The sequence below is a fragment of the Sylvia atricapilla genome, chromosome 5, assembly GCF_009819655.1.
Source record: "Sylvia atricapilla isolate bSylAtr1 chromosome 5, bSylAtr1.pri, whole genome shotgun sequence".
Lineage (NCBI taxonomy): Eukaryota > Metazoa > Chordata > Aves > Passeriformes > Sylviidae > Sylvia > Sylvia atricapilla.
In genome coordinates, this window is record NC_089144.1 from 44,926,457 (window position 1) to 44,940,382 (window position 13,926).

The following is a 13,926-nucleotide window of genomic DNA, read 5'->3' on the forward strand; positions in this document are numbered from 1 at the left end:
TAATTCTGTGATTCTGTGAATGTTTTTATATGACCACATTCTACTACATCTCATACATTATTTTTGCATCAAGTGACATCACCAAATTCTTTTTCATAAACTGGACAAATACACAGCAGGTGTAGTTACATCCATCTGTTCTCATTGCGCTGACATAGGATTCATCTGTGCTAGAAAAATAGGAATTGGGATTGATTTCTTTCTCTTTGCTTTCCTTTCTGAAGAGCAGAATGAAAAGCCTTGTTCCATCTACTCAGGCCCATACTGTTGCAGGGGTAGTCAGTCCCAAGCTTTATTAGCAGGACTACAATAGAAGCCAATGGCCCTCCCTAATGTACACTGGCACTGCAAGGATTAGTCAAGAATGCAAAGCAGATTACAGAAATTGTGAAGCTTCATCACAGTTGGCAGGGATCCTTTTGGAAATGCACAGGATGCCATGTATTAGCTCAAAATTTTGGTTAAAACACTAATACCTGCAGTGATCACACATATCTTCATTTTGTTAAAACATAAAACCCTAAAATTAGCTGAGGGATGTGAGGAAGTGATGTCAGGGAGGTCTCTCAAATGTTAATGATGACTCAACCCCCCCCCCCCAGTTATTACAAAGTAAGCACCTACAGCTACCACAGCTAAGCAGCTGTTCTGGTTTCCCAGTGCCAAAGGTACTGACCATTTAAATTTGCTCTTTGAGCATAGTTTAAACCATAGGCAAACACTGAAAAACAATTCCTCTGCTTAGCTCAGATTACCACAAGCAGATTCTGGCTTGTTCACTAACTGCACTTATTATAGGAGTCAGGTTTCCCTTATTTTTGTTAAGCTTAAAGAACTGCTTATTAACTTGCAGAAAATTAAAAACACAAGTGTAATTATGATTTTTGGTTGTCTCTCTGAAGTAGAAACAAACGAAAGAATTTCACTTTGCAGACTCTGAGAAGTAGTAACAGAGTGGGTTATGGGTAGATGTCTCTCCCTTACTTAGGGAGATGCTTACAGTAACGTGACAACAGAATGAAAGGGAAAGCTCACCAAACAGTAATCAATATCTAGCCTGAGTGCCAAATCACGTCACTCATTTCACGACAGTACTGTACTCTGTTTGGAAGCGTGTTTCTAAAGCTCTAAGTATTAAAGAACACTAAGAGTTATGTCAGTTTTCCAAATAAAAACCTGCTTTTTACGAGATAAATAACACCTGACCCTGACTTAGTTTCAGCAGGCCAGATTGGAAACTCAGTCACTTCACCTGACCACAACCATAGCTAAAAGAAAAAGCAAATTAGGCTCTTAGGAAAATTTTATTTCCATTTTCTTACTAATGGGAAGATAAAAATCACTCATTCTTAAATATGTATTTCTGATTTCTTAATTCTGTGGTAGGCAGTGGCATCCAAAAACACAATTATGATGGAGGCTACGTTTTCCTCAGTGGCCATATATAAATTTGAGGATATATCAAACTACAGACTTAGAAAATGAGTATAAAATCATGGAAGGACAAGAAGTCAAAAATGTTATGAATGTATTATTTTTTAGGAATTTAAAAATTTTAGATATGTAGGTTCAAAGAGAATGAAAACACATGAAATTATATAATCTCCCCTTTTCAATGTTTTAAACACTTTAGACAGCATCTTTAGACACCATCTGATGTCAAATGTAGCTAAGTCAGGCCAAAAAGGAAGTTAAGTTGCTTTATTTTATTTTTAAAGAGACTAAACCATATAGCTCCTGATTATTAAGTTGTCTGAAATTCTTAGGACAAAGCTGGAAGGTGGACACTGTGACTAAAAACACTCACCTTTACATTGTGCATACTCATGATGTTACCACAGTCATCCATGTACTGCTTCAGGTCCTTGTCCTATCAAAACACCGTTGTCATGGTTCAGTAAAATTGTGTGCAACAAATTACATGAATATTGCTTATTGTTGGAACTGAAATGATTCATCAAAAAATGAAATTTCTGCAAAAGATATTAAATTATAAAAACCCCCAAAAGCCTGGACACAAATATCCCTGGTTTTCCAGAGGACAGAAATTCCCTTTTTCCAGAAAGCTGCACTGTCTCAGGCAACACTATTTGCCATTGCCTTCTCCTTCATCTGTGTGAGGCACAGTATCTTATAGAATTGGTATATTCTCCAATTACGCTGAAAGTCAGCTATGTCACAACAGAAAAAATACTGGAACAATAGTGTGATTACCATTTTATACAGGTAATGACTTTGAACAAGTGGACAGTTTGATCAGGCAGACCACCACTATCTGCTACTAATGAAGCTCTGAAATGATCACAGAAGTATTTTCTAACTTGCAGCAATTTAAGAACTGAATACACTGTTCTCATTTTTACCCGAATGACTGTAAATGCAGGAGAAAACTCAAACAGTTCCAGTATTTAAAAAAAGACAGAATTTTGTTGTGTTTCTGTTTCTTAGAAACAATAAATGAAATGTAAAGCTCACTAATTGTTTAGGCACTTACCAGGTATTCAAAAACAAGAGTCAAAGACTTGTCTGTGTGCACAATATCATGTAATGTAACAATATTTGCATGTTTCAGATCTTTTAATAATGACACTGCAAGAGAAAACAGGAAGAACCAAATAAGTAAGTGCAAAATACATGAGGGGTAAATGCAATTCTTAGTTAAGATCTTCCATATAAGCTATCTGGTTTTTTTTTAGTTAAAAAGCTATTTTTAGGAACACAGAACTCTCATAGATCAAGTTAACAAGAAAGGTATTTAATCAAAACACCAAACATACACTTGACTAACAAGCTTGTATTTCCTAAACTATGCATTTCAGAGAGAGAATTCTGTAAGATGCATTTTGAGTCTCTGAAAGTTATTCACTAACAGCAGTATAATTCAGTATTTAAACATCCACTTGTAATACTGCATTTGAGATCACAATCACCCCTTATAAAGTAAATAAATTAGAAACAAAACTCTGAATATGTCTGGACTATAATTTTCTTCATTAATACTAATAGCAAATTAACTAATGTCCCATGTAGCCTATGTATTTCCCAGTACTGATAGTGCTTTGGTCAAAAAGAAATCCAGAAGCATCTGAAATTCTATGAACTAAAAAAAAAGCTACCACCTTCTCGTATGGCTGTGCATGGTGCTCCCTCTTCATGTTCCAGGCGGATTTCTTTCAGAGCTACCAGATTCTCTGTCAATTTACTTCTCCCCTTATAAACTGTGGCGTAAGTACCCTAAAAAAATGGAAAAAGAAGGGAATTTTTACAAGTTGTTCCTCTACCAAAACGTTAGTTAAATAAGAAAATACTAACTTCTCTCTGAGGATCTAATAGGTTTCATTTTGGATATGAACAGCTTTTACATAATATTCTTTTGATATATGTAAAAGTACAGACCTATTATTTTAAGCACAGAACTGAACTCACAGAAGTCACAAGGGATGTATATGCCTAACAGCTCTGAAAATTACATGGACTCCTAAATACTACAGAGCTACCAAAGAAGTCAGATCAGGTAGCATTAAGTTCACCAAGTTCACTGCTGGGATCATTTACACTCCTGAAAGTCTCTCTCTGAGTATGGATACCTAGCTCAGGTATCTATGCGGCAGTTATGTTTCCAAAGACAGCAGACATATTCTTCTGCAACCTCAAAGAAAATACGTAACTACTCTGGATAGCTTCTTGTCTTCATTATATATTTTTAGACAGCAAGAGATAAAAAAACTTGAGAGGCATATTAAATTAAGACAAAAAATTCTGGCAAAACAGTAGGCAAAACTGATCCCTGCATATGCCATGAAAAAGCAACAAAGGTACAGAAACTGCCCTAGATCACTACAGACTGTCAGACTCTGCAGAGGGATCTGAACAGACTGGATCCATGGGCTGAGGACAATTTTATGAGGTTCAACAACATACAGCACCAGGTTCTGCACATGGATCACAACAACTTCATGCAGTGCTATGGGCTTGGGGGAAGAGTGATTGCGAAGATGATCCGAAGAAAAGGGTCTGGGGGTGCTGCCTGACAGCAGCTGAACACAAGCAAACGTGTGCCCTGGTGGCCAGAAAGGCCAATGGCATCCTGGCCTGGATGAGCAACAGTGTGGCTAGCAGGAGCAGGGAAGTGATTGTCCCTATGCACTCAGCACTTGGCAGGCAACATCCCAAACCAATCCTGTGCCCAGTTCGGGCCCCTCACTGCAAGAAGGACACTGAGGTGCTCAGTGTCCAGGGAAGGGTAATAGATTTGGTCAAAGATATGGAGCACAAGTCTTATGTGGAGAAGTTGAGGGAGCTGGGGGCATTCAGAACAAAAGGAAGTTCAGAGGGATCTTATTGCTCTCTAAAAATGCCTGAAAGGAGGTTGTAGCCAAGTGGGCATCAGCCTCTTCTCTCAGGTACAGGACAACAGGAATAGACTTCAAGTTGCATCAGGCAGGCGTAGATTTGATAACAGGAAATTAAAATGTTTTAAATGGAGGACTGACTGCAATATTCACAGCAGAGATGCTGACCAGCCCTGCTTCCATCTGCACTGCTCACTGCATCCCATTTCAGTGCTCCTCGTCCATTTTCAATCCCATTGGTCAACCTTAGTCAAACTGGACAGGAATGACAACTGGCCCCTCCTGAATTCCACTGTTTCTGTGGAAGTCAGAGGCTGACTGGAGGGGGAAAGCTGCTGCCCCATCCAAGTGTTATGTATTTTACTTGGCAGCACCTGGCTGGCTGCCCAGTTCAGGTGTGCAGGCTTCTTTAACAGACCATGCACAGCTATTGCCCGAACCTTGCAACCACTGGTCTCTAATCCATCATGAGTGTTCCAACACCCATGTCACAGTAAGAGGACACCAGACTTAGTGTTATCATCAAAAATATGGTGTCACCATCAACAGAATGATTTTGTCTACCTGAAAAAAAAGCCAGCCTACAGAAGAAGGTCACAGCATATTTGCTAATGGAGTCTTGCTCTTCCTCAGCTCTGTGACAGTTTTCTTGGTTTTTTTTCTTTTGCTTATTATATATGCATAAACATTTGTGTGGTTGTGACATTGTTACACACGCTGAATATGTTTGGTTTATTGAAAAAGTAAATTCAACAGGTATTTTGAGGGATACAGAAAATTTCAGTTAAACTTACACAAAATTTTACATAGGATGTTGTCATCATTCCAAGAGAAAGCTATACATACCTCTCCAAGCTTTTCTAACTTGATATAGGTTTCCATTTTTCCAAATCCAATTTCTGACTGCAGTGAAAAGAAATGGCAAATTGATCACTAAAATCAAACACTTCATTTGTACATCATTTAAAGAACAAGCTAAGCTTCATTTCAGAAAATTACATGAGAACACTTTGACTAACATGGCACAATTCCAGTATTTTAAAAACAAATTATCACATTTTGATATAAATGCATCCCAGCATCCAAGCCCAGTGCTCAGCCTGTTAGCCAGTCTACTGTGTATCCTGAAGGGATTGTGAGCTGAGTTACATTTAGACGAAAATCGCACTTTAACATGCCTCCTACTTAGGTCTTCTCCACTCTTCTGATTTGATTACTACTACTGAGGTTGTTATAACTTAAGTACAGAAATAATCTCAAACTAGTCCATCCTTTCTCTAGGTCAGCATAACCATATGCTGCTGCTTTTTCGAAGTAACCTTATTTGTTTGCTATGTTCAAGATCTTACCTCCAAGTTTCCTCTTCAATTCTAACTTCTCAATGCCTTTTGGACTAAAACTTCAGCAAGAAAATCCCTAAGTATCATTCCTCAGCAAGCTTCAGTTTTGTCTCAGCAGTTCACATTTCATATATCTTAATTCCAAATACTTGTGTATTTTACTTCCATCTATTTACTCTCCTTCTCTTTTTTTGTCACCAACTTAGCTCATCAATGCAAGCAAGAAGGGTGTACCTGCCTAGGTAACAAATTTACTTACAAACATTGTAAAATCATGGCTCTTTTCCTGTTCAAATCCACTCTCATGTAACACTGCTACATCTCTTACAGTTATTTTCTCCTAAGAACATTGTGAATTACACCAAAGCTTCCTACTGTTCCTGCAGTGTAAATAATGCTGAAAATAAACATGTAAGTAAGCGAACTCTTGAAGCAATTTATAAAACACATATAGCCTGTTACCCTATCAAACCCTCAAATTTATCAGCTTCGTGGGGTTATGCTTTACTGAAAACTGAACACACACTGTAACAAAAGAGACAGGTTTTCCCCCCAGCATCACCCCCTCCTTTCACTTCCAAACATAGCTCTTCAAGGCTTTTTCTTTCCAAGGAACAATCCTTTGACCCTAAGCTGTCTTCAGCACCTAGATCCACGTCACATGCTGATTTGCTTCTAAAATCGGAGGATTTTTAAGTTTTCTATTACTTCATGGTTACAAAGGGTAACATAAATACTGTTGACTGTATTAAGATTTGACACCAACATAATACGAAGGAAAGAAAAGTTTGATTAATACTTAGTTTTCAGAATACATGTATGAAAATACATCTGAACTAAGATGCAAACCCCGTATAATTACATTACTATAACTTTAAGAACAATTTTGCTTTACTAAACTAGCATTAGAACTGAAATGTTTTAGCTGTATATGGAGACTTCAGCATCACACACATTTAGAAGCTTGTCAAAGACAAATTCTTTATCTCAAAATACAAGCAAAGTTGATATTTGCTACGCTTGTAGCTCCAGTGAGATTTTAAACATACCACTGATACAGGTGCAATGTTAGCAAAACAAATATTACGTTTCCAAAGTGCATTTCGACCTAGTTAAACAAACACATCTTGAAGTGAGTATTAGATGGCATTAGAATTAAAAAGACAGGCTGCTGAGTTTATTGGAGAAACTAAGGAAGAACTTGTAACCATTGGTCTTGCTATCAGCAGACAGTATGGAATTTAAAAGCCTGATTTTTAAGAAACCACAGTGTTTTTCATTAAGACTCAAACTTAATATCTGTTTAATAAAAAAAAAAGCCAAAACCATACAATATTTCCTACATACAGAAGGCAGGTATTGTTCAAGACGTGCTTCACAATGTGTTTAAACTTTTGATCACAACTTGGTTCCTTATCAGTCCTAAGAAAAAATAAGTTTTGAATTTTTCAAACTAAGATCAATTTCATTTTTAGTTCAAAATAATTTTTGAATTTACACAGTATTTACAATCTTTTACTTCTAGTGACTGCATACAATACTGTATATGTATACACAAAAGGCAATTACTGTAAAAATGAATATTTTTCTTGTATTTCAAAGAAAAACACAAAATCTACAGTATAACAAGTCCTCACCTGGTACTTTTTATAGCCTTTTCCCTTTGATTCCTATTAAGTCTTGAAAAGAAACATGCCTTTGAAGCAGAGCACAATACTCATCTATTGTAGGTAAAAGTCTACTAGCGGGCTTTTAATAACAATTTAAGAACAATGAGTCTTGGGATTTCTTTTTTTGAAAGCTTAGTTTGAAATCATTGCAAATATATGCCCGCATATCACAGCAGTGCTGGCAGGTTTCATTTTGGACTTTAAAGCCCTTTAAAAAGAAAGCATTTTAAAAGGCAAAACAAAACAATCTTGTGACAGGAAGCTGATTCCAGGCACACACCACATTCGTTAGAGGGCATTGTTTTTCTGTCAGTCTTCTCAAAGGTAAAGAGGAGAGAACTTCAACTGCTCTCAGAGATCACCGTTAAATAAGCAACAGAATTCAGATTTACCCCAGCCCCCAAATACTTTACTCCACTGGTAAGGTTCTACTGAAAAGGTATTTGGCCAGCATCAGTAGAGAGGTTTGGGGAAGTCTGTTCCTCAGTTCCATGCTACAACAGCAACTGAGTGGTGAATGAGCTACAAAATTCTGGCACAAGTATTTAAGCTTGATACATTAACATTACTTCCAGAGCTTCACTCAAATATTTTCTTTTTTTAAACACTGCTTTTCAAAAAGAGCTTTATTAGTCCAGGACACTAATTTTTTTCCTTCAGGGTAAAAATACTCAAATACTGCTTTTTTATAGACCTTATATTCATAATAAATTGAATAAATTGAAGACATTTTACAGTTAATAAACCTACTTCACTATAAGTACTTTCATATTTATGTTTCGGTAAATAAGTAATTAAATCAAGAAAACAATGTGCCCTTCATAAACCTATTTGGCTTTCCTCTGTGATGAATTTCTCACCAATAAATTTACTCAGGATGTCAGTAACAGTCTAGCAATTCTTTAAGACCTCAACACTTAAGAACACTGATTGCTGAAACTATGACTGAAATAGCAATGTCTTGAAAAATAAAACAATAATGTTTGTTTTTATATTATTCCAGGGATATGCATAATTTATATGTACAAATATCCATGTTTTCTAGCACTTATACTCTAATTACAGTATAGGAATCCTCATTCTGTCATCTGTAAGGAAATACTTATTTTTTAAAGTAACCCAATAATCCAAAAAGGTATATGTGAATTTATTCCTTCATTCCTTTAGGAAATCACATGTGCTTTAAAAAAGAAAACAAAAAAACCCCACAAAACACCCACTATTGTCTCCACAGCAACTCTGAGAAAGAAGTGTTATCGAATAAAAAAAAGAGCAATGAGGAGGACCTGCCTTCATATTATGCTGCTTTAAGGCCTTCCTACTAAATCACGAGGGGACCCAGCCTTGACCTAAGACTGTGTGGCCTATTTGCTCAAACAGATCATCCCTGCTCTAAAAAGCAGAAGGATTTAAGTATGTTCTTCGGGAGTTGAGTTTAGCCACTGACTTCAATAGGTCAAGACCTTCAGTGAGAAATATTACAGCAGCAAGTTAGCAGAAGAAAAATGAAACAAAGCGTGAAGTTTTTAATTGGATTTTGACAAGTACATGCTGATGTTCAGGGATAAAAAGTCCAAGTGGAAATGAAGCTGAAATACACATCTGGAATACAGGCCTTTGAGTTAAATGAGAAGACCTGAGAGGCTGGTTAGAAAGGCAGGTGAATTAGACTTACTAGGGATGCTCGTCGAGAACGCCGACTCATTGGCTGGTCAAAGGGCGGGCTGTTAATCTGCAGCTTCTCCAGGTACCCATCGGGTATCCTGATGTCAGCAGGCAGGGACAGGCGCTTGTTCAAATCCTGCGGCAAACAATGTTAAAAACAGAAGGGAGAAGTAGAATTCAGAACTGCCTAAAACATCTAACACCTCTAGTTTTACTATATAAAACTGAAACACTTATACAGTGAAAAAAAACCTCACAGAAATGGTTTAAAAAGCATATTCTCCTCTTGAAACACCTCAACTTCCTTATGTAACAGGTTAAAACATTACACATGTGCAAACTTATTTCTCTGACTACAGGAATGAAATATTAAAATGCAAATAACTACATTATGGAAAAATGTGCTGAGTTTACTGAATACTTACAGAGACCTGAATACCAGAAACTGAGAATTCAGAGACTTGTGGATGCATTTATTTTCATATAGCAGTTACTTTAGTATTAGAATAGATTTCCATAATTCAAAATATATCACCCTCTCTTTCTCTAGACTACAAAATGCTACAAACTTAGTCCATCCTTTCCAGTCTCACAAAACAGAATCACTCCATTATTAGAGCCAACTATTACAAATATTATTACATTTCTTTTATTTATAACTCTTTACTACAGGATCTTTTAAAAATGAAAATACCATTACATGAAAGCCATTCTCTCTGCAGCAGATTCTGTTTTTACCCGGTAAATTTTTCCAACGATAACATACATTATTTCGAAGATAAGAGGGATACAAAACCCCTTCATCATTTACCAAATGGGAGGAGGGAAAGAAGATTTTTTGGGGATGACTGCACATTCTTACTGTTTTTATTTTCAGTTTGGCTTTAATCTCAAACATGCCAAGAAACAAAAATATTAAATATTGTCCTAAAACGGCCAGTCACCATCTCACAAGATAATAGGACATCACAGCCAGACTCACAAAAAATGGGAAGCAATTTCTGAAACAGCGGGAATTGTTTTTCAGTGTAGGTAGTCTATCCAGGTAAACAAAGTCATGCTCAACATCAAAGTGTGCAATCTGCTTCCAGAGATTCTACACCTAAGTTAAGGACATCTCTGGAAGCATCACAGTTTTCACACTCTTCTCCAGCACAAGAGGTAACTCTGTATTTCTGCTGGTAGACCTCAGATTTAACCAATACTGACCTAAGGGCAGTAAACCCTTCTTGTAGGTACTCTTTTCTGTCTTACCTATCACCTCCTGCTGAGCATCCTGAGCTAACCCAAATGTTGGCAGCTACATCCCTGTTCAGTTCCCCTCAGGCTTGACCATGTGCTTCTACTCATGTCTGCTGCAGCTTTGAACTATTCCAGCATGCTAAATCATCAAGAAACTCTCAGGCAAAGTACAGAGCTTCCTGCCAGCTTTGTGCTCCAAACAGGTTCAGTGTAAGGTCAGACAAGCTCACAGCCTGAACGCAGGGCAGGAGAGGCACAGCAGGGCAAGTCCGGGAAGTCAGCAGCCAAATTGGCTTAGGCTGACAAAGAACTGGATCATCAGACTTTTCAAGACTTGAGATCTTGGTGAACAACTTGCTAAGCTTTCAGTGATGAAAATGTATTTAAGTCATGTATATGCATGACCTGTACACATACCAGGAGCAAAAGCTAAGCAAAAAAATAGCAGTTAAAGAGATATACTTGGAAAACCTAAATAATTTGGGAACTAGTAGAATCTCAGGTAGGACTGAAGTGCTAATATATATCCCCCTGGATGATTTACATATGCTATTCACTATGGCCACCTGATACAGGCAGAAATTTTTGGAGAGAGGCCAGCAAAGCTCTCATTTCTGGCAGCTGATCCTCTTGTTCTCCTTTTTCTTCTCACAACTCCTTAGGTACAGAACACAAAGTCTGTTAGCTTATGCTTTGCTACTCAACGTGATCTTCTTTGCACAGCTGGAAAAATCAGTGTCTATTTTTTATCAAGTCGGATTTTTTAAATTGTCTTTAAACAAAAAAAGCCCTGTTCACAGAACGGCAGCTTTGACCAACATTCTGAAGGTAAATTAAGAGAAAACCGCAAGTACAGCTCCATTCTGGCACACTTTCTAGTTTATTAACTCGTTTTCAACTTGCATATTTTAATTTTTTTAAAACATTGGCAATTGTAAAACTGTCTGTGTGGTTTTTGGGAGAGTGGTAGAACCAAAAATTTGTAACAAGACCTTCAAGTGTTGTCTAGAGTAAAACAGTATTTTCCACTACAGTATCTTCTTCCTTCTTTTTTGCCAGGCTCTTCTAATACCTCTCTCCTACTGAAGAGGGTTTCAGAATATGAAAAAACCTATTTCATACTATAATCTACTGCATTCTTCAGAAAATTCTGGTAGCTGTTCACAACACTTGACCACAAAGGAAGGCATGCCACGATGACTTAAGGAAAGCAGCTTTGATATCTCACTGCAGAGTAAAACTGCTGGAACAAGACAGGGATGACAGGGAAAAGGTCAGCATCAGTCTCTACCTCACCTTCTTAATGTAATCCCAGATCAACACTGGGTCAATATACTGGCTTTTTTCTTTTTCTGATGGCTCAAGAACAATTTGACAAATACCAAAAGAACAAAAGAAAAGATCAATGAGCTGAGTTTCTCAAAGTGACTTCCTGAACACAACAGATACCTATAAACTATCCTATAAACTCTGTAACAAAACTGCTTTTTTCCTACTCTTATCATCTTTACTCTTATATCCATTACTACATCCATTTAACTCTTGTGGCACAGAAACCTGTTTAGTAGTGCTCTCACTGTCCCATAGCGCTTTTTTAACAAGTGTGTTTATAGGCATTTTAACAGAAAACGTTTATAGGGATATAAAAGTTATGAACCTCAACTCAAAGGCCTCAAGAAATACTGACCTGATTGTACCCCAAAGCTCTCCATATGCATGTTCTCTCCCCTGATGGCACTCATGGTTAGCACAGCTGAAGTGGTCCTTCAAACCCACCTCCACGAAGCAATCCCAAGTATAAAAAGTTGATGGGTATATAAGAAGAAGGAAGCAAAGGCAGCCCTCAGGCTGCAATGGCTGGCAATTTGAAAACTATGCCCTTAAGTGTGCACTGTGCCTGCCATCAGTAAACACGCACCTTTCCACAGGGAGGGCAAGGGAAACAAAGCAATTATAAGATTCTACGCAGGTACAAAGAATCCATTACTTTGAAGCCCAGCTACCATAGAAACAAGACGAATATATTTTAAGCACAGAAAATATGATAATGGGAGGTAGACGGAATTTTATTACAGAATTCCTATTCCTTCATTCTCAAAACACGCCTATGCCATTTTTGCAATAGGCCCCGTGGCTTTACTTCAGAGATTCATGGGATAGCCTCACTTCTAAACCAAGACCTTAAGCTGTGAATTTATATTTGGTGCTCCGCAGTAGGTAGTATAGCTTGAGTGTAAGTACTTACTGCTGCAAAGGCCAAAATCTGTTCCAGTTTGGGTAACACTCCCCAAAATCCATTTTTACATCAAAGAACAACCCACATCTCCATGCCTTGCAATGTTTTCCTTTAAAAAAAACCTGATCAACACACCACAACCTGAAGGGAAAAGGAGATTTTTTAAAAAATTAGAATACCTGATGTTAGTAACATTTCTTTCCCTACATTTGTAATGTAGCAGACAATACAATACAGCAATCGCTCTTTTTTTTCCCCCTCAGGAAAAAAAAAGGTATTAAGTGCTGAAAGGCTAAATTTTTGCAGTATTATAAATAAATTCAAAACAGTATCTATTCTCCTTAACTTTTTTGAGCTGAAGAAAGGTCCTTTTCTGTGAGAAAACCTAATGATTTAATGGAAACTGCAGTAAGTACTTTACAGATTTTTCCTCCTAATGATTTCCACTACTATACTTGCAAAACTCATGCTTATTTGGCTATTTAGAATGTCAACCAAGCCAAGACTTCCTTTTTATAACCATACATTAAAATTGTTACCTAAATTGTTCTGACACAGGCCAGAAATCTTTAATGACACCAATATTTGAAAGATCACAGAATTATATAGAAGTCGTCTTCTTTCAATTACAATTTTCATTTACTTAAGTCCCTAAAATAGACAAAACTGAAGAAAGTAATTTAGACTACAAACTCAAATACCTGAAAGAAGGAAATTATTATGTTGTTCGTGTTTGTCTGTACCACCTTAATTCCTCCCAGTTTTTCCATTAATTGAAGCAACCACCTCTTGGGAAAAGCAAGCAATTATAATTAAATGCTATGCAATAACATGAAAGGGGATTCATTAGATGTGCATGAGAGGAATAAGCACAATGTTTCCTAGTGGCTAAATAGAAAAACTGGAAACTAAAATTACATCAGTCTGACACAGTTGAAAAACCCCATTAATTTAACTGAGATAATGTTAAAAGAAAAGCAAGAACCTACCACACATCAACCAAATTTGAGCCTTAAGTGTTCAAGACCAGGCAGTCTGCAGACACCGGAGCAGCCTGGTCATCTGATGGCAGCAGGACACTTGCTCTCCCACTGTGGGCTGACCCTAGTGGAGTGCTCACTCTCTGCTCCCCCAAAATGCAGAGAAGACTGAAGGATGGTGAGGAGACTTATGGGTGTAGGTAACAGCAGTTTAATAGGGAAAGCAAAAGCTGCATGCCCTAGCAGAATGGGAAGAGGAACTGATTCACAGCTTCCTGTCAGCATGCAGGTGTCCAACTGATCACCGGAAAGCTGGGCTTCAGCATGCACGTGCCTCAAGAAGTGGAAGACAAATGCCATGGCCACAAATGGCCTCCCTTCCCTCCTCCTGCTCCAGCTTTTCTAGCCAAGTGCCATGCCAGATGGCACAGAAGAGCCCTT

The 13,926-nt window shown here is 37.5% G+C and overlaps 1 protein-coding gene across 14 annotated transcripts in view; it reads right to left on the reverse strand.

The window, feature by feature from the left end:
- The window catches only part of CDK17 (cyclin dependent kinase 17), a 93,823-nt gene that overhangs the window by 10,900 nt on the left and 68,997 nt on the right, over window positions 1–13,926 (reverse strand). For 13 of the 14 annotated variants that reach the window (XR_010743634.1, XM_066319319.1, XM_066319311.1 and 10 more), the window contains 5 exons: window positions 9,038–9,163; window positions 5,199–5,255; window positions 3,120–3,234; window positions 2,495–2,589; window positions 1,808–1,870 (listed from right to left, as the gene is read on the reverse strand). Coding sequence is in view for 13 of the 14 variants with exons in the window: in XM_066319319.1 (XP_066175416.1) it covers window positions 1,808–1,870; window positions 2,495–2,589; window positions 3,120–3,234; window positions 5,199–5,255; window positions 9,038–9,163 (456 nt within the window). In the remaining variant the exon portion in view is untranslated. The remainder of the gene's footprint in view (window positions 1–1,807; window positions 1,871–2,494; window positions 2,590–3,119; window positions 3,235–5,198; window positions 5,256–9,037; window positions 9,164–13,926) is intronic. The other variant, XM_066319321.1, reaches the window with a different exon arrangement.